Raw genomic sequence first — 21,033 nt, 5'->3', positions numbered from 1 at the left:
AAAAGACAATGGATTTGGAGTTGCTTTAGGCCTCATGCTGCTCCTATATGCTTCTTCACACCCATTTGTTTTGAAATATTAAATATCTTTGGTTTGTTCCAAGTCAAAGTTTGATCAGAGCAACTTTTTGTTTTGAGGATTAGTCTCATGAAATGGCTCAAATCTCAGTCCATGATTTAGTAACTATCTGAAACAATTTAGTACTGGTGTGACATGTAAATCCCTAGGCTTTGCTTAGATACACCTGGATTAACATCCCAATCCCATGTGATAAAAACTCATCTGAAGTTGACACAATAAAACTGTCCAGAGACCTGGTTTACCTACCTGGCAATCCTGGCACACCTGGTGGGCCACTAAGTCCTGGTGGTCCTGGGTCACCTGGGAGACCTTGATAACCCTTCTGTCCTGATAAACCAGGAATACCTCAAAGGAAAAAGATACATTTTATTATTTTTATTATTACTATTACTACTACTGTATGTTTTCTTTTACTGTAAGAGATCAGATGTAGCTAAATCCCTATTTGGATTTTTCTTCAGTAAATGTAATTCCCCCTAGTTTAGTGAAGTATCACAGAACACAAAATATGACTTCTGGAAAGTTTAAAATTACTACAGAACAGGAACAATATAAGTAGAAGAAAAAGTAACTTTATGACTAATGCCAATATACTTCATTCAGAGGGGACTGTTTTTCAGATGAGCAGACTCCATTCTAACCTCTCTATATTCATCCAGATTATTTATACATGTGTTTAATTACATTGCTACACCAGTAGCACTTTGGGACTGATATGTTATAAAAAGTAATGCAGGTATTTTAGCAGATTTTTTTTACAAATTCTATGTGGTTATTATCCCATACAATAACTTTGTGCTGTCCTGCAGGCATAGGTAAATCTGCCCTCTACAGCTCTTACTTAATGGGGGGGGGAGAGAAGGAAAAAAAAAAAAAAAAAAGGTGTTTTAGGATCCTACCTAGGCTTCACAGAAATTACTACAATAGATAAATTAGCACAATAATGGCTAGGCCAACATTAGAGAAAGGCATTCTGGTTCTCTCTGGAGTATATTTTTACTCTTCTTGAGACTAAATTAGGAGTCCAAAGGAGACATCAGAACCCTTGGTGAGGGAGGAGGGGGAAGCCAGCAAGCAAGAGAGAAAACAGACTTGAGTGAACTGAGAAAACCTTCCAGACTGCCAGCTTCCCAAGTAGAAACACACACAGATGACATTTAGCTCAGGGAGGGTAAGCTTACAGAGATACCCAAGGGAGAATCTGGAGGTGATGCATGAGGAGATGACCTGTGCAATTCCATCCTACAAGGCAAAGGCTCGAGGGCCTTCAAGACAGCAGGAATGCAGCAGCACAGCAGCCAGGACAACTATCTCTCATCATACTTAGGAATAACACCTAGAAGACTGAATCATAATCCTGCTGAAAGCACCTTAATGCCATTACAATATTGCCATATGCCAAATAATAGTAACAGTTACTTGAGCGAGGACATTGCAAACTAACCAGAGTACCTTGGTCACAGAATCACTTAAAAAAAAGCCTAAAATAAGCCACCTCCATATTCCGAGTTTTTTTTTTTTCCTGTAAGAAAGAATGAACTGTAATGATTCAGTTAAAGGTCACTGTTAGCTGTAGAGGACAAACCACCTACCCAGACCCACATGCAAAGTTCTGTACCTGGAACACCTGGCTCGCCTTTTTCTCCTTTTGCTCCTAGCTGCTTGGAATCAACTTTTCCAGGTGGACCTGGCAGGCCTGCTTCACCTTTGATGCCTTTCTGACCTACCGGTCCAGGAGGCCCTGGTGGACCAGGTAATCCATTATTACCTACAGTAGGTACAGACAACAAAAGGGGGAAAAAAATATCCTTAAGGTAGGCTAATAAATTTGTAATACTTTTTCTTACACAGGGAGTCCATGATTTATTAAGCTGGAATTCACCAGATGATCAGTCAGTTTATGCAATGTTCTTCACAGCATCTTAAGCCCTGGAACAAAGCCGAGTGAGCAGACTGCACGGGGACATCTGCATGCTGCAGTCTGTCAGCTTTGGCCAGCCCAGCTCAGAGGGAGCAGCTGTCTGTACGAGCCACATCAAGAGAGCACCCAGAACCATGCCACACTGTGCCACTAGCAAAGGAGTTGCAACAGCTACAGCAGCTTTGGATTCACAGCCTCTTTGTTCTGGGGAGACGAGTGGGGTTTTCTTCTACCAAACTCTTTCAAAATTCATCTCCAACAAGGGAGTCGGGAAAATGTAGATAGAAGAAAATTGGTAGCTTTGGGTTATGGGCTCATCTAGAATCAGCTCTATAGGTATCACAGAGAAACTATTCTTTCTGCTGCTTAAAGCTGACTTTACAACATAGTTTAGAAATATTGCCCTACTTAAATACCATCAATCCCATGGTAATGTTTTTAAAATAGTTAACGTTTCATGACATCAATTAACAAAAAAAAGAGTGACTAAATAATATGGCTTAAAACTGCAAAGCAATTCTGAACATCAGCATTGTCAAAAGAAGATAACCTAAGCAGATCCCAATAATGAAGATCTAGATGTTAGTATTACAAAGCCTCTTTCCACATAGGACACCAAAACCAGCATTCATTCTGCATTCTCTTCAAAGGCAGATAAACAAAATATTACCTTTCAAGCCAGGCAGGCCATTTCTTCCAGGAGTTCCTGGAGGCCCTGGAGGACCAGGAGCTCCCATGACACCCATCTCTCCTTTGGCACCTAAATGCATTGAATCACCATTGTCATTCTAAACAGAAACTCAAAACCTATCAGTACTTAACTTTCACTTGTCTTCATCTCTGTGGTATTTATTAACAAGCACATGCATATAAAGCCTGTTTTAAGGGAATTACAAGCGCTCAGTTCTTGTATAGATTTAAATCAGATTAAATAAGACTTGAAATTGTGGCAAGTTTGCCACAATTTAAGTCCTTGGAAAAAAAATTTGCAGTGCACTGTTTTTTCTGGTAGAAAGCATATTTATAGCTCCAACAGGTTTAGTTCCCTGGTTGCAAACAAATACTTGTTTGAAAGCAGACCTGAATTTATTGAAAGCCAGAAGACTAGGTATTAGGTATACACTACCTTTAGAATCTTTTGTATCGCCCCCTCTGTGCAAAGGCAGAGATACTCAAAATTCACTTTTGAGATTTCTATTCCAGAGGGTGAAACAGACTATATTAAGTAAATAGTCTAACATGTAGAATAAGGAAATTAATGTTTAAAACTATGTTGGATCCAATTGATAGCATTTGTAATTATTTCCTTGAAACAAATTCTATTTCTAAATTGTAGCAGTGACTAGGAAAAAAAAAAATCACAAAAAGTTAGAAAAGTGTCATAACGATGGCGATCGAAGTCACATTTGAAAGTTATGAAACAGAATAACATGGAAAATATTTGAATCATTACAGTGAAGAGCAGAGAGGTGACGAGGATTTGAACACAACTATTTTGTTATAATATTTTTAAAAAGTATGAGATGTAATGGTTACATGTATCCAACTTTAAATGACAGGATAAACATCGAAACTCATTAAGTTGGCATGCCCAAGCATAAAGAGCATCCACCTGTAACTACAATTTGGTCTTTATCCACAGGTAAAAAATGTGAACTTACCTGGAAATCCAGGTATTCCATCCCGGCCAGGTGGACCAGGTGAACCCTGAGGCCCTGGGAGACCAGGGGGTCCTGGATATCCTGGGGCTCCTTGGTCACCTGGAGGACCAGGAACGTCGAAGCCTGGAGGACCTGGATCCCCTTTCTCCCCTGGAATGCCCTGCAACCCTAGACAATGTTGTTAAGAAAATCTTTTAGCAAAAAGTAAGGCAAGGCTGAAATCTGTCTGTCTCTGGGCCTAGTACTGTAGGAATAGCTAAGTTTTATCTGCAGTCCATTCCTAGCACTGATGAAAACCCTGCAACTCTTCTAAAGCCATTTATTTTTTAATGGCTTCCAGGTGTTAAAGGACAGTCTCCTCAAGAGCAGCATTACTAAAATTTTACCAATTGCAAATGCAATTAAAAAAAATCTCAAAAAGAAAACAACTCTCTCCAACGATCCTTTAAGTCTGATTAATAAAAAAAGCACCAAGACTGATTAGACCGGTCTGTATTTTACCATTAAGTACTGAGATTCTTACAAGTATATTTCTATTAATGATTCCATTTTACTACATTCTAAGATAACATGAGCTGAATATTTTTGAAGGATAGCAAAACTCCACATTGCGTTACGTTTCCTTGAGCAAAAAATACAAGTTGTCAAAATATGCTTAAGATTGTTTAATGCTAAATGATACTGAGCTTGAGGCACTGCTGAAGCAAGCAGACAGCTTGTTTCCCTCTAGTGCACTGTATGAGTGAAAATGGAAAAAACTCTGGAAATGTAGCTGACAGAAAAGGATTATTCTTAAACCTGAAGTTAAGAAAAGGCTTTAGTAAAGAAACCACAGTACCTGGGGAACCTGAGGTTCAAAAGCCAACAAGTTAGAGCTCATCAGGAAGTTGAGACAGGTAGCAGTAAGGAGTTGTAATAGTCGTTAAGTTAGGAAACAAAATAAAGCACATACAGATTAGAACAAAGAAAAAAAAAAATCTACCCTAAAGTTACCGAAAACAGATTTAAGTACAAAGACTACAACACCAATGCAGTTAAGAGAAACCAGACTGCAAGGAAACCTGGAGGTCTTTTTCAAAGTGGAGCCACCACCGTATGCAGAAACAAAAAACTCCTGTGAGGTATTTTCAAATATTGATAGCACATTTTTTAAATTTACACCCCCCCCCCCTTCTTGTCTAGTATTCTCTCTGCAGCTGGGGAACAAGCTTTTTCTGAACTATTTCTTCCACAAAACTGTCATGAGTAGATACTGGCTTGGACACCTTCTAGGCACCAGAGTACACCCTACCAATCAGCTTGTTGATCTGCATCATGTTCTGGTAAATCTTTTCAAACAGGGATTTTCAGAAGATGCTTCTTTATAACATAAAAAACCCTCTAAATATTTCCCCCCCATTCTTTTAGTTCTATTATGCAAATTTACATTGTTACACCTACAGAGATAGTATATTACATCACATGCCCTAGCATAGTCTACTGAGGTTATGACAACACCATACCAAAAACCTCATAAAAACTACAAGGCAGTATTACTCTAACTCTGTAATGGCAACCCTCACTCTCAATGGCAGGAACAAGTTTAGGAATGATGTCACAATGTGCACACTAAAAAGGCAGATGAAGTTTTCTTGGCAGCATAGGCTATAGACTTCCATTTATTTAATAAGTATGCTCCCCTTTGCAGCAGCTTATCACTGCGTTAAACTATAGTGTCATATGCCTGGAACTGCTTACTTTGCAGAGAAAAAACAGTACCAGAGGATGAATAGGGACTGCACATGCTCTGTGGTTAAGGGGTCTCTATCAGCAAGTAGAAAAAAAATAATAAGAAAAATCTATAGCCTAGTGATAGGACAAACTCCCTATCTAGAATGGTAAAGATACCTTTTCAAACAGAAATTAATTCTAATTGAATTTCTGGTTCTCAAAAATGTAACTATATTATAATTAGAACAATATAGACAACACAATAAATTCTAAATTAATTTGTTACATATTCAAAAAAAAAGAAGAATGTTGAGTTACTGCAAACTGTTTGAAAAAATGGTGGTGCAGAGAAAGGAAATTCTGAACAGGGAAATCGTTTCAAGAATTTTCCAAATTACCTGAAAAACAGAGCCCCAGAAACTTTACCTTAATGTTGCATAAAGGAACAGAATCAAAACAGCCTAGTAATACAAACAAGGGAAAGGAGATGGGCACATAAGGCATTCTGCACAAAACAGAAAAATAGCAGCACCAAGGGAAATAAAGACTTGAAGTGGGACCTTCAGCCATGCACTAGATTTCAGAGCTACCATGCTGTTAGTAGCCACAATGATTAGTCAGTACAGACATGAAGAGCAAAAATAAACATTTCATATCCACCAACTCTAGTAATAATTATGCATTTGTAAAAATTGGTATTTTGCAGAATAAATCCGTGATCACATGAAATAAAATTCTGGCTAACACCAGAAGAGATGTTACAGGAAGACAAAAGAACATGCACTGGATGCAATACTCAAACCCACACTCGTACATCCCCCCCAAATACACACCTATGTTGCCTTCCGTTTCAGTTCAGCCTCAAGTGCAACCATAGGTTCAGGATGGTATAGCAAGCACAGTAAGCCAGGCAGAGGACCCACTTGCTGGCTCAAGGAACTTCTGGGCACATCGCCCAGACTCCTTCTGTCCCTAGCTCTTAAACCTGGACACGTTCAAGGCTTGATGGTGCAGGGACCACACATTCCTCTCCCCGCCAGCAAACTTGTGAAAAGGTATACTTAAACATGACCCACACTTTATGTATGGGAGTAGAACTCCAACTCCCTGGGCCTACTTACTCAAGTGCTTGCCTACCTTCAAGTTAAGCACTTTGCTGAATCTCAGCTCACAGTTCATAGAGATCTGAACATGACCAACTAATTTGTGACACGTGGTCTTACAGTTGGCCATGAATTTTTCAGCATGCATTGCTAACAATGCCAATCCCAGTGCCAGCATACAAACAAATTCAAAAAGTGTAGCTCACAAACATGCACTGTAAACAGTCACACTGGCATGGCAAGAACCAGATGGGTTTTGAAATGTTTCAGCAGCAGGCATGCTCAAGTACACAGAGGATGTTCTCACAGCGGTGACTGCCACACATCTGCAACGTGAGGAGTTGGTGCACAGCAAGCCCACTCATTGAATGATGGGGAAAAAGAATTTCCCTGAACAAACTTTGTGAATAGAATGATGTGCGTGCATGCACATGTACCCTTTGTGCACTGAGATGGAACAGGTTCACGTCTTCATCAGTCACCAGTCATTTTAGACTGAAGACAATCAAACTCCCTTCAGAGATATGTTCCTAATTTTCACTATCCTTAGATTCTACTTGGTCAAATCTACTTTAAACCCCTTCATAGAGATTTTGTCACTACCAGTGCACAACGCTTTCTAGAATTTCTGCTAAGGCTCTAAGTCTTCTCCAAAGCAGGCTTTTACATCCTTGAGACCTAAGTTGTGCAAACAGCAGGGCTGAATGTAATTCCACTTCTGATTTCAGTAAAAAATACGATGTACCAAGTTTTGCCCGCTTGACTGGCAAGACAGTCAAGCTAATAGACATAAAGTCTCTATTGTTCCTTGTCTATCTGTTCAGTGGGACCTTCAGTGTCCTGTGTACCTGCTTGGTGTATGCCAGAAGTAACCTAAGTGTACAATTCATGTGAGTTTTACCTGGGGGGCCAACAGGACCCGGAGGTCCTGGAGATCCAGGTGGACCTTGACCACCAATGCCAGGGATGCCTGGTGGGCCTGGGAGTCCTGGTGGTCCACTTGGTCCAGGGTCACCTAAAAGAACACGCTTCTTTAGTTAAATAGCCAGTATCTCTGAATTGAGTTCACTTTCAGAAGCAGAGTGCCTGCACATTATACTTGAAATCTTATCCTTGCATGCAAACAAATATGGATCTGACACAGGAAAAAAAACCAACAAAAACCAGAAAACCACATTTCAGAAGCTATTTCTGAAAGCCAGAGATTTGTCCTCACTGTGTGTGAAATGCATGTGGTTTACATTTCTAGGCTACAGAGACATGTTATTACATCATAATCCACATGAAACTCAACAGATGCTCTCCAGCAAACCAGGCATGCTCTGCAGTTCAATACAGACAATGATTAACAGTAGGAATTTGTGAATTGCTAACCCTCTGCATGTTGAAGCACAGTGCATCTAAGTGACAATTATTCTATTGAAAAAGTTTTACCGCCATGTTAACATGATTTGTCTTTAGAATACAGACTTTCAGATACTGACTCACAGATTGGTATTTACTCTTACTTGCTTGTCTTTTGAGAACACAAGCTTCCATTTACACAGGTGTGTCTGATTTGGAAAAATGAACCCTGAAATAATTACTCTAAAGTCAGTACTGCTTGTATTTAACTGCCATATGACTCCCAACACATCTGCATTTTTTAAAGTTCAATAAGGAACAGAAAAGGAGAGAGTTCTCCATACCTTTGGGCCCTGGAGTTCCATCAAAACCTGCCCGTCCTGGGAGACCAGGGTTTCCTGGGAAGCCAGGATCACCTTTAGGCCCTTGAACTCCTTTCATGCCTGGTGGTCCTGGGGGTCCAGGTGGTCCTGGAACTCCAAATCCACGATCCCCCTGTAACAAATTAACAAATTTTTTAATAGGGGTTTTTCTAAGTTCAGCCTCTCCTAAAAATGTTAAAGTAGCAAAGAAAAATGCCCACCATCTTAGAGTTCAATTTCTTTTTTTTCTACCCTCACTCAAACCTCAAATAGAGAATGTGACCTTCCCGCCATCAAAAGCTGACAACAAGAGGTGAAATCCTCCCCACCAACTTCCCACCAACACAGAACCACCTCCTCTAAGAAAGTGAAGTTTTATATTAAACAAGTAAACACAGACCTTCTGTCCTGGGAAACCAGGTGGTCCAGGAGGTCCATCTAGACCAGGGCGACCTGGAGTTCCGGGAGCTCCAGGGGGGCCTGGAGTCCCTGGGAAACCTACACATGACATAGAGGTTAGGGCAGCAGAGGAGAGGACACCAGAGAATATTAGAACAACTCTTCCAGAAATGCTTAGGGCCCATGAAAAGTAATCTCTGAAAAGAGGTTCTGTGCTCACTCAAGCATGCTTGAGGGGGTACCCGTTTGGCTGAGAAAACTTTTGAGTATACAGTCTTTGCCACAGAGGATCCCTGGGACTCCTTCTCAGAGGAGGGTGCTCCCCACGGTGTGTGCTCAAAGTTACAAAGAGTTCACATCAGAAACATTAACATCCTGAGGCAGCATTCGGAGACCATTTATTGGTTCAAGCTCAAACATTCATCGTTTCCCAAAGTTTTACCTATTTGCTTTCGTGTCCTTAGTTTACTGAAAAACTTATGCTACCATGAAGGAGTGCTACAGTGAGTAGAGGAAAAAGCTCAGCAGTTTTTTCCCCTGATACTTCTCAAACCATTATGAAGATGTATAAATTTGAGACAAACTTTTTTAAAGGATTCTTGAGACATAAATCAACTCATCAGGAAAAAGTGAAGAGACACAACCCTCTATGTCCCCTCCTCCAGCCAGTACAATACCATAACATGGCTGTAAACTTACCTTTTGGGCCTGGTGGACCTGGAAGTCCAATGCCAGGAATACCCGGCTCTCCCTTTGCACCTGGGATGCCTGATAAGCCACGCTGACCTGGCTGACCAGGATCTCCTGTAAAAAGAAGAAAATCAACATAGTTATCAAGAATCAGTCAGAATAAAAAGCTCTTGGAATTTCCTGGGTATCTAGTTGCTGCTTTACCTGGAAGACCTGGGTCACCATTTCTTCCTGGAGGACCAGGGGGGCCAGGAACTCCTGGTTCTGTAATAGTCTGACCAGGGTCACCTTTTGGACCTAAAATCAAAAAGAAGAAATACGTATCACTCAGTAGGAGTTTCTTTTATGTTTTTATTTGAGCAGAAAAAGACGCTAGCCAGAACCCCAGCTTACAAAGAACCTAAACACCAGCAACACTTTAGCCAATATCTGCCCTTGAGCCCCATACAACACTTACAGGCTTACAAGCATTTTTTTAATGTTAAGACAGTTCTCTTGAAATGTTATTTTTTTAGCTTCCTCCTAGATACCATCACATGAATAGTATTTTCTATAGCTGACACCAGCACAACTTGATCAGGATTCACAGCATAGTTGACAAGAAAGTAACAAAAGCACTCTTGTTTTCAAAAACTGTGTAGTTGCAGTATTATTAAGCATAAGGCAGACAGTAGTTATATTTCCACCACAGTCAGTCGAGAAGAAGCTTGTCTAGAGATCAGAGCAGAAAGGTGAGTCATATACCTGTAGTAACCTAGCACAAATTCTGCTCACTTTGTGATTCTATGCTGACTTTCAGTAAGGGAGCTTATAAATACTAGGTCTTACAATGCCTTTGGGAAAAGGTTACAAGTAGCATTATGTTTTGAGAACTATCTGGAGCAAGAGGACAAAACTTGATTTTACAGCTTTTGTTCAATTGCACACAGAGACCAACTCACCAGGAACTCCAGGAGGCCCTGGACGGCCTGATACGCCTTGGATGCCCTTTTCACCAGGTAAACCTTGTGGACCAAAACCAGGAGGTCCAGGAAGTCCTTTGTCTCCAGGAAGACCTGGTATTCCTGGATCACCTGGAATACCCATTTCTCCTTTGAATGCAACACTACCCTGAAAAAAGGAAGAGCAGGATGGGAAAGTGGAACATGTATGTACTAGCAAAGGAGTAAAGTCTTTCATTGCTCCTGTTTCAAAACTCTTTGGCAGTTTCCATCCTTCTAGCTCTCAAGGCTGCTAGCTGCCTACACCTTATTAATATGGTAGAGAGAAAAATCTAAATCTGGCTCCTTAATTCTTCATACTACATAGGTGAAATGTAGACAATGGTAGAAGGGACCATCTGACACTACCCAAGAGAAGTCTCAGCTTAATTTTAGAGGCTTTGACAGATTCAGGGAGTACCTCTCTATAACATCACTAGGACTGGCATCTATTGAAGAGAATTACCATGTTAGTCACATTCAATGATGCATTTGCCAGTCGTCTTATCTGCGCTATGTCAAACCCCTGTAGGACTTCCTAAAACATCTGTCCAATCAAAGACAGCATAAAATGGAACTCACAGGTTCCCCCTTAGGGCCAGGTAGACCTGGAAGTCCATCTCGTCCAGGAGTGCCATCTATGCCAGGAAGACCTGGAGGTCCTGGGAAGCCAGGGTCTCCTTTGTCACCTTTCATTCTTGGAGAAGTCAGGACATCCCCTGGGTCTCCTTTAGGACCAGGTCTCCCAGGAGCACCTGGGGACCCTGGGAATCCCTGAGGGAGAAGAAAGAAAAAAAAGCATTTTAGTTTGTCTTTTGCTCCCTCTCTGAGTTTGGCACAATGTAAGAATTAGGCATTCAAGCTAGTTAGGGACAAAAAAGAAGTATTAGATAAGAATTCATATCTACTGTGCACAGATCTACCAAACATGCAAGACATAGGAGACACTGTTTTCTCAGCAGAACATAACACCACCACTTACTGGTGGCCCTACAAGGCCAGTTAATCCAGGAAGCCCCTTTTCACCTTTTGGTCCAGGAAAACCAGGAGACCCTGAATAGTGCAGAAAAACATAAAAGAGAAATGTAGAACTGTAGAAGCTGTAAATATGAAGCATGCTGTTTGCATAAGATAATAGCAAAAGTTGTTTTAAAATCAGGCAAGGTTTATTCTGGGGTTTTGTGTTTGGGGTCTTTTTGTGGGGTTTTTTTTTTTTTTTTGAGCACTTGATCTTATTTGAGCAGAACAAAATTTGCAACTCTAAGTTAAATCACTAGTGTCAAAAAATGTCATGCTTTTAAAAAGCTCCAGCTCCTCCATCATTTCAGGAATAGCAAGTAGTAAAAGTTAATTTCTCTCTTTCAGTCAAATCTAGAGCAGATCCATAAACCTTCAATATGCAGAATTCCTGCAAGTCTGTCTTTGATCAGAGAATTTTTTTGAAAGACCAGATTTTTTTAAAAAAAGTGATTGTTTTACATGTATCCAACCTGTTGTTTCTTTCTAACATTCCCCAACTGCAAAACAGGACATGCAGCAACTATATACTGGAGCTGGCAACTGTGCATCTGACTTTGCACACAACACACATATATCATTAGCACTATACACAGATACATTCTATTAAGTCACTTTTGTATCTGTGTATCAAGCAAAATAGTGAAGACTACAGCCTTACCTGGACTACCTGGAGGTCCTGGTGGTCCTCTCTCCCCAGGAGGTCCAGTTATTCCAGTTCCTATGCAATTGAAGCATGTGTCTCCTTGATCACCTACAAAGATTTGCATTTGAAAAGCATACTTAAACATCAGATCTTAGACAACATTAAAAGAATTCAGCACAACAGGAATTGTTTTATTGCTATTGATCTATAACACCAAGTCCAAAATTACTATTTTATGTAATTATAAGATTGCTTAAATATTAGAAGGCTTCCCTAATGAAGGCTAGACTGAAGCTTTTTGGTTGCTAGGATTCAGACAACCAGTATCAGCTATGATTAGAATTTGTTTAGGATAGTACAAAATAAATTAAAGCAAAAAACCATGCTTTCAACAACAAAAAATATAACCGCGGACTTTTTCCCCCCACTCAGCGAGAGTATCCTCTTCTAAAGTAGGTACTTGACACTTCAAACTACAACCCTAAAACATGTATGTCAAAATCCCAAACTTTAATTAAACTCCAAGAGTGCAAAATAAATACTGGGAATGTTTCATTGACTGACAATAGGCTAAACTTATTTAATTAAAAAAAGAAAGAAAGAAAAAAGAATGGTTTACAGAAGTTTAGGAATTTCCTCCACAGACTTTTCTGACATTCGTCAATGTAGTATTTAAGCACTTCATGTAGGTTAATTAATAAATCCTTATAATCTCCACGAGAAACAAGGTTTCTGTTTGAAAGGAGTACAAAATTAAGCGAGATGCCCAAAGTCATCTATGATGTTCATGGTTGAGCCAGGAAAAAATTCTCACTTACCCGTATCAGCATCCTCATTGCAAGGTTGTCTTTTTGGAAACAAGGATACGCATTAAAGATGTCTTTATTTTGCTTACCAAACAAACAAACTCATTGTAGATTGACCAACTCAAATTAGGAATCTTGCATTCACAATTTCAATGTTGCTTTCCATAAATAAAAAAGCCAAATTTATACATGAAGTATAAAACCTTTTCAGGTAGAGTTGGCAACTGCTGATACAAAGCACTTAGTATCAGGAGGTACTCATAAACCTGAAGTTCCCTTTTACTTTAATCATGATCCATGCTAGGCCTTAGCATTGATTGTACCCTGACCCCGTTTAAGATTCCTGTGCTTTAACACTAGATGAGGGACTATCCTACAGCCAAAACAGCCTCTTACTAAGAAACAGAAAATATCTGCACTCAACCCTACTGGGAAAAGACACTGTTTTTCCTTATTTAATGCAGGCTTTATGTTGTTTAACAAGCTTTAACAAAAAAAGCAAAAACAAGACAGCCATGACACTGCACCTTTTTGGCCTCGCTCCCCCGTAAAGCCTTGTTGTCCTGGAATTCCTGGAGGACCTGGTGCCCCCTGCTCACATAACCCTTCACCTAAGGAGAAACAGGAGAAGTTTAATGATCAGTTTGTGTTAAACTGACATGTATTCAGCACAAAAATATACTTCCTAGTATTTGTGTGAATATTCTAATGTACCCACACAATCAGACCAAACATTTTGGCAATTCAGAGGACTGCTAATGAAATCCCACCAATGTAATCCAAACTCAAAAAGAAACAATCAGTGATATTGCACAACAATCATCAGTTCTGCTTCACAACCTCAACTGTCTCCCACTATTTCCCACAGCCTGCACACTTCCCTCTCTACAGTGTATTCTGCTATTCAGCCTCATATCATAAAAGCATGTGGAAATATTGTCAGAGTGAGTGGACTTAAGATGCCAATGCCATCTAGACACCAGATTCCTTCCTGCAACATGTTAGCCTCTCTCCATTACAGCTTTTCAGTTCTCACATTCCTCCTCCCCATTCCCTACTTCCCCATATACCAAAAAGGAGCTGAGAGCCTTTATCCAAAGTGTCCACTCCCAAGCCAATTCTGTGTGGTCTACACACCAGAATATTTAGCAAATGAAACTGGAAAAATTTTTTTCTGTGAAAAACGACTCCTTTGACTCTCTTGCTATCACAATTCTTAGTAGGGAATAGTCCCTCCAAGTCTCTTCTACTTGCTGTCTATGTGGTCATCACTTACCAGGAGGAACAGATGGTGCAGGTGGCCCTGGGGGACCTGGTGGTCCTGGAGGTCCTCGTGGTCCATCAAGTCCTGGTTGCCCAGGAATAGAAACACCAGGTAAACCTGGATCTCCCTTTTGTCCTCTCTCACCAGGTAAGCCAGGTGGGCCAGGAGGTCCAACAGTAGTGATCCCTAAGATGGGAAGAATTTAGTTCCTTGATAGCTCAAGGGTTTAAAGCACTTTTTTGCAACAATGACAACAATATACAATGAATAACATACTACAGATAAGACTGTGTCTTTCCATGTAAGTACTCCATAACATTTCTGTTATGGAATCAAACTACATGTTGATGTGCAGTGTTTGACGTATGCACACTCTGCATTTTCAGAGATTATTGTTTGAAAAATTGACCTGAGACTCCACAACTAAGTTTATGAAAGAAAAAAAACAGGACTAATGACAGGAAGTACTGATGGAAAAAAAAAACCATCTACAAGCTGTAACATAAGAATCATAATGTTCTTCTCTGAACATGTATAATGCAAATACAGGCATCACTGCTCACTCCCATTGTAGACTCAGATTATGTCCTCTAGCATTGGCCAAGGTAGAGCAGAGATTAGGTTTGATGGCCATGTACCAGACTTCTGGTACACAATACTTTCTCTGTGGAATGCAATGGATAGCGTATGGTATAGGTAAGTGACTTGAGATAAGTTACCCCTAACACTGTTAAGCTAGTATCTGTTTGACAGCCTTGATTAGCATCCTCTGTTCACCACAGCAGGGGCAGTGAATGTTCAAAATTCTTTATATTATCCCCATAAGCTAAGGGCCACCCTTCAAGCTCAAAGGTAGCTCTAAGTAGTTCTGCCTTCACTTTCTGCTCAGTCCATCTGTCAAAAGGAGTGTGGAGAGACTGTGAAGTTACATATCCATTCAGACATTTGAGCATACAGCTTATTTTAATGCTTGCACTCCTACCTGGAGAGCCTGGCAAGCCAGGTGGGCCCGGCCTACCAGAGAATCCACGTTCCCCTTTGGCACCGGGAAGTCCCGGTAATCCTTTGCTACCTTTTGGTCCCACTGTTGCATCAATGCCTGGTCTTGAAACAACCTGTAAATGTTTCATGTTCGTGTGAAACAACTTGCCAAGAAAAGACTCACTGGAATGATAAAGAGATGTGAGGGAGGGAAAGTTCAACACACTTTGAACCTTATACCAATGACAGGATGCTTTTCCCACTCCACCGAACTGCCAGGTAAAATTCCAGTAAAGAGCACTCCCTAATAGGAGGCACTTTTACTGCCAAGCCAACATGGTTAGAACAGGCTTCAGTGAAGCTGACTCAATTTCTGCTGGTCTGAGGTTATAGTCTAGTTTTGTGTTTGTAACAGATTCTGTGCTCTAGGACTGGCTATCTTGAAAGAAGGAAACAATTGTTTCTATTAGTGAAAATTATATGAATTATATATTATATGAAATCTTTACCGGTTCTGTTATTGTTATACCTGGAGATGGGATTCTCAGTCACCCAAGAACTACAATGAGACAACATTGTCAACCAAATGCAGAAAGAAAAGAAATGATCAGCAACTTACAATTCCAGGAGGACCAGGGGGACCAATGTCACCTTTTTCACCCTACCAATCAAATTAAGAGCATTTTTTTTATACTGCACATTAGTATACAAGAAAGTTATTGCAAATATTCCTCAATGCTGTAACAGAATAGGCAATGCAATTACTACTCAGCCAGAGCTGAACGCTGCGATGGCAGATTTTCAAGCTATTATAGCAATAATGGCAAAAACCCTGGCATACCTTTTCACCCTCTTTTCCTGGAGCACCATTTATTCCAGGTCCACCAGGTAAACCCTTCAAGAAAAGAGAAAGATAATCACACTTAGATCTTCTCCACATCAGAAGAAAAGCTTTTAAGGAGTCTGCTTAGATTAGAAATGTATGAGTTACTCACATCCCTACCAGGCTGACCAGGTTCTCCATCTTTGCCAGGCTTTCCCTTCAAAGACATAAACATGCATTGAAATAAAATGCTTCAGTGGTGAAGAATTCTTATGGAAATAGCGTTACTTATTTCCCATTTTTCAATAAGTCAAGCTTTCTCTTGCAGTCCTTGTGACAAATACATCAAAGACATGAACCAAGTCTAATCAATGGAGTTATCTAAACTGAAGTTTTCATTTTGAAAACTAAAGAACAAACATATGACAAGTCTCAAAGAAATGTAGTGTGAATACAACACAAAATGACCTACAGTTAGCTATGGCCAATGATTTTAACTATTGCTGTGTTTAATAACTCCCTTTATCTTAATATTAGATAAATCCTTTATTTGGAAAACTCCCTAAACACTAGAACATTATACTAATATCCTAATTAAATATAATGTGACCAGTGAAATTAAATAGAAACATTTTTGTGTTTGAATTTTAACTCTCCTTTAAACTAAACGCAATTTTCTGAAGAATGGAATCAACAAAAATATAAAGTGCAATTCTGCTCAAAGAAGTGGCTTCTAAAACACACACACTCTTGGCTGAACAGATTTTTTTATTGCAGAAATAAAAGTAGTGCAAGCTCCACTTTATTCCAGAGCATTCACTGAGGAAGACAAATAGAAACTCTATTGCTAGTATTACAGAAGCAGTATGTATGGGGGACTCGTGCTGAAACATAACTAGAATACTGACATTTTTATGAGTATATCTGAAATAGGTTTGAGCTGCACAGAATCATATGGAGTCCTGAAAGGCAGCTTTAGAGTAACTTAATTGCAAACCTGCACTTTAAATATGCAACATGCCCAAATTCAGAGTAATAAAAACAAACAAAAATGTTGGTAAATAAGCTTTTGGCAAAAGGCATCTGCCATATCCCCTCAGGACTTATCATTTCACATCTTTGCAAGTTTATGTGGATCCCATTTACTTTTGGGGAGAGAAGTAACTTGGAAAATACAATTCAAAAAACATTTAAAATACAATGAGAATTTTGGCTTTGTATATCTGCCTCATTTCCTACATTCCTTAAAGAAGGCAAATTAAATCCCTCCTATAAGTCTCAGCAACTAAGCAGGATTTTGTCTAGAATACCAAACGTTTGTTTCCATTGTATTTATTTCCTATGGAAGTTGGAAAACCTTTTACCAACATGTTTCTAAACAGTGTTTATATATTGTCCAATTAACCTGAGCAAAACCTCTGTCTTCGTTTTCAAAGGGGCCCATTATGTTGATGAAACTATGGGTTCAGTAGCTGTGAAAGTGAAAATACAGAATGCTTTGAGCTGGTAGCAGCTTATCTTCTCTTTGCTGGTCCAGCCCACGTTATTTTCATCCTATTTCTTAGCACTTCCATGATCTTCCTCAGCTTTCCTGAGCTGTGATATCCAGGATGGATTTGAGTCTAGACAGAAACAAAGTGACTCGTGCTATCCTCAGATTCAGCTATCCTGACTCATCCCCTGCCCAGGCAGCACATAAACTGAAGCAGCCTCTTGAGAAGTGACAAATGGACTTTTGGTTTTAATGCAGTGTTCAGAGACTTGGGTTGGCGACTTATCTCACACGTAAACCCACTGAGAATGGGTTTACACACACCACCTTAAATATGTACCAATTTCATGCTCCTTGCCAACCCAGTACATAACAAACTGAACGAAGACCCTCTCTTAAAAGGAAACTGAAAAGTGCTGCTTCAGTCAAGCAGTCCAACAACACTGAAGAAGGTTTTCACATGTAACCAGATAACATCATTCAAATTAGTTTCTCCTGCCCCCAAAACTGAGATCTACACATAGATAACTATCAGAAAGCACTGAGAGATCCATAGCTAGAAGCAGTTTCATGAACCAGATGGGTCTTCTACTAGTTTGCCAGGTTATGGAAAACAAAAAGAAGTCTCTTACCCAGAGGCTGATGACCCCACCTGAATTCAACATTTGCTTAATTCTCAAAGATAACACTGATTGGAAAGATAAACGTTTGGTTAAACAGACTACTTACTCTTTTGCCTGGTTCTCCTTGCTCACCTTTTTCACCTTTTACGCCACCGGGAAGACCCTGGACACACAAACGTCATCTTAAACTGAGCCCACAAGCCAGAACAGAATGAATTTACAGTTCTGATAAAGATGCAACAAAAGCAAACTAGAAGAGGACTACTCACAGGAGGGCCTTGTGGCCCAGGAAGTCCTGGTGGGCCTGGATCACCTGGAATACCCTGTCAAGCATGGGCAAAGAAAAAGAGGATTAAAGCCTCCATCACTCCCTGGGGTAGCTCAGTTAAAAAAAGATTCTATTAAAAAAAAAATTGCTGTCATTTAGATTTAGAACTGTATGATGAACAGTAAAGGATCATATTCTTTGTTTGTGTGGAACATCAAGTGCATCTATATGTTTTATTAACTGCTTATCCTGTTTATTTAGGTGATTCATTCCACTAAGATACAACTGCCTCCTGCGTGCACTGTGGCAGCCGGATGGGTGGTCTACAGCTGCTATACAATAATAAAAAGGAAGAAAGAAAAAACAGAAAGAAAGAAGGAACCAATGCCAGATCCTGTTGAAATTACAGGAGCACCAGTTATTAGATTACTAGTAACTGTTGAAGTTGAGGCCATCAGGATCAATAGTGTGCTCGTCTAAAAAGTATCACAGGATAACTGTTAAAAAGTTAGAGTTTCTATTTTGTCTTGCTACACCTCTATACAAGTTCTTAAATCTCTTAGCAATTAACCTAAAGAAAAGTTACAGGGTATCAAATCCACAAAAGGTTTCTGTGCAGAGTTGCTGTTACTTTCTTAGAGGCCTCCCAGACTTTTACATGCCCATCTGTACACTTCATTTTTCAGTAAGAGATCATAGGTGAAAGTACACACAAGAACTTTGGGTGTACTTCACAAAAAAAAATAAGTGTAACGTTGAATTTTTTTACTGATAGTGCACTACCAAGCACAACCTTTGTTGAAATAAAAACAAATTTTTAAACTTTGAAATCATTGTTAATTTTGGCCAAAGGCAAACACACTCAGACTATGTTTCGAAGTCTTAGTGCTTTAAAAAGGAATGTAGTTAGAATACTCCTATTTTGTACATTTATGGAACTTAACACCAGTATAATTAGTCCTTCAGAGATCTCTGAAGACAGAGGAAAATTACTCTGACCCTAATAAAGTCAGATGAATTTTTGCTTCAACTACAGCGTAGTCAAAATGTCACCTTGTGTTTTCTTAGAACTATAAAGACACACAATTCTGCTCTTTACCCTCTGTCCTACTGCTTTGGTATGCAGCAGTATTTATTTTGGCAGGGTTTAGGACAATTCTGCCCTTCATCTTGACCAAAACCATTTGTTACTCCTTCCTTTCAGAAGAATATTAGGTACCACCAAGGCATTCCCTAGAGCTATCCACTGATGTACATTTGCAATCCTAGAAAGGTCTCGGTCTCTGTTTTTTCTCTGTCTTGGCATTTACGGGTAGGGAAGGATCCATACAAATCAAACCAACAGTTTTAGCTTACTGTCATAATATGCCTTGATATTTACTTTTGAGAGGCCAGAAACAGGGAAAGCACTTTATTCAGACCACAAGGAAGAAGGATCTTGGGGCATCACTAATGACAAAAAAAGGGAGGGGGGAAAAAAAAAGAAATTGAGTTAAAATTTTTGAAAGACTTCTTCACAATGGATGACATAGCTGGTTAATTAATGGGAATCTGAATCCCCAGATAGCTTTGAAAAATCCTAGTCTGGGTGTTCCAAGGAATGAGAAGATTTTTAACTGCTTTTACTGTTACTATGAACTTCCTTTAAGAGAGTTTCTTAAAAATAGTTATTTTACTAAGGGAAGTAACTGAGCTAATGTGACTGGCATGTCTTCTATTAAAGGAAAAGTACTCAGGCCTGAAATAGTCAGTACTTTGAGAAAAATAATAGAAAGTTTGCAGTAAGCAGGATGTGAGTATACATGAGCCAAACCAATGGAGGCTGCAGCTTGATCACATGCTCATTGCAGGCGGATATAGTTTCCCACTCACCTGATCTCCTTTCTGAAACTCAATGTCATTTGGTCTCTTCTGTTCTCCAATTTGTCCTGGTGGCCCTGGAGGTCCCTGAAGACCTTGTTCACCCTAGAGTGCATGAAGATGGCAGTTTGTTACAGGCAATACAAGCCAAAATGGCATGCATAAGTGTTTTGACAGTAATAAGCAAAAATATCATCACAACCACCTACTCACTTTTTCACCTTTGGGTCCTTGGAAATTCAAACCCATGTTACCCTGTAAAAAGTATAACTCATCAGCCCTTAGAAGTCACAAATGAAGAGAAAGAAAAACAAACCAGTCTACTACCACCATTAATGAAGGAAAGAAAATACCTTAGGTCCTGGCAGCCCTGGTGGACCAGGAGGTCCCTATTAAAAAAAGGAAACAAAGTCATTTCCAAGCACTTTACATGCCCTCTTTCAGGGAAAAAAAAAAACCCAAACCAATAAACCAATGTTGCTACTTTGACTACTGTGCATTGTATCCATATTGACAAGACACCTTGCCTTCCTCAGAGCTCTTCCTCATGCTATTCAAATATGTAAAGAAATAGTTCTTTCTTTAAGTAAGAGAGTCAAATAAAATTACACAGGTATTAAGGGAAGAATCATCCTGGTCTAAATAAGCTAAACCTTGTTCCTCAGGTTTCACAGAAATAAGGAGCCAGCACAAAGGTTCAGCCTGATTGAAAGCAAGAGAGGTCTGGGAACAGGCTGAATGTTTCAAATGTATCGCATTTGAACATGCACAGCAGCAGCTCCAGGGTGAACTGAACGCCTGGTTGCTGTTGCCTTCATACCAAGTTTTGACTACCAAGATCTCTGCACTTCACTGACCTGCCTCTGAGAGCATGAAATAAAGAAGTAACTGCCCCATTTAACATTTTATGGGTAACAGGTTAAAGAAACTTACTGTCAAACCTGGGGGCCCTGGAGGGCCAATTGGACCTGGTACTCCCATAGAGCCGGGTGGGCCCTGTTG

The 21,033-nt window shown here is 39.8% G+C and overlaps 1 protein-coding gene across 2 annotated transcripts in view; it reads right to left on the bottom strand.

The window, feature by feature from the left end:
* Positions 1–21,033, bottom strand: part of COL4A5 (collagen type IV alpha 5 chain) — a 77,102-nt gene that overhangs the window by 20,445 nt on the left and 35,624 nt on the right. For both annotated transcript variants that reach the window (XM_075763628.1, XM_075763627.1), the window contains exons 10-34: positions 20,965–21,027; positions 20,385–20,420; positions 20,245–20,286; positions 20,044–20,136; positions 18,173–18,226; positions 18,010–18,066; positions 15,961–16,005; positions 15,807–15,860; positions 15,585–15,626; positions 14,967–15,099; positions 13,997–14,170; positions 13,248–13,331; positions 11,930–12,022; positions 11,234–11,304; positions 10,834–11,025; positions 10,213–10,381; positions 9,476–9,568; positions 9,281–9,385; positions 8,583–8,680; positions 8,165–8,315; positions 7,378–7,491; positions 3,664–3,831; positions 2,673–2,762; positions 1,700–1,849; positions 328–426 (exon numbers count right to left, since the gene is read on the bottom strand). In XM_075763628.1, coding sequence (XP_075619743.1) covers positions 328–426; positions 1,700–1,849; positions 2,673–2,762; positions 3,664–3,831; positions 7,378–7,491; positions 8,165–8,315; positions 8,583–8,680; positions 9,281–9,385; positions 9,476–9,568; positions 10,213–10,381; positions 10,834–11,025; positions 11,234–11,304; positions 11,930–12,022; positions 13,248–13,331; positions 13,997–14,170; positions 14,967–15,099; positions 15,585–15,626; positions 15,807–15,860; positions 15,961–16,005; positions 18,010–18,066; positions 18,173–18,226; positions 20,044–20,136; positions 20,245–20,286; positions 20,385–20,420; positions 20,965–21,027 — 2,470 coding nt within the window. The remainder of the gene's footprint in view (positions 1–327; positions 427–1,699; positions 1,850–2,672; positions 2,763–3,663; positions 3,832–7,377; positions 7,492–8,164; positions 8,316–8,582; positions 8,681–9,280; positions 9,386–9,475; positions 9,569–10,212; positions 10,382–10,833; positions 11,026–11,233; positions 11,305–11,929; positions 12,023–13,247; positions 13,332–13,996; positions 14,171–14,966; positions 15,100–15,584; positions 15,627–15,806; positions 15,861–15,960; positions 16,006–18,009; positions 18,067–18,172; positions 18,227–20,043; positions 20,137–20,244; positions 20,287–20,384; positions 20,421–20,964; positions 21,028–21,033) is intronic.

Source organism: Balearica regulorum, chromosome 11 (assembly GCF_011004875.1).
Source record: "Balearica regulorum gibbericeps isolate bBalReg1 chromosome 11, bBalReg1.pri, whole genome shotgun sequence".
NCBI lineage: Eukaryota > Metazoa > Chordata > Aves > Gruiformes > Gruidae > Balearica > Balearica regulorum.
Note: the sequence above shows the minus strand (reverse complement) of the source record. Positions and strands in the feature narration are given on the sequence as shown.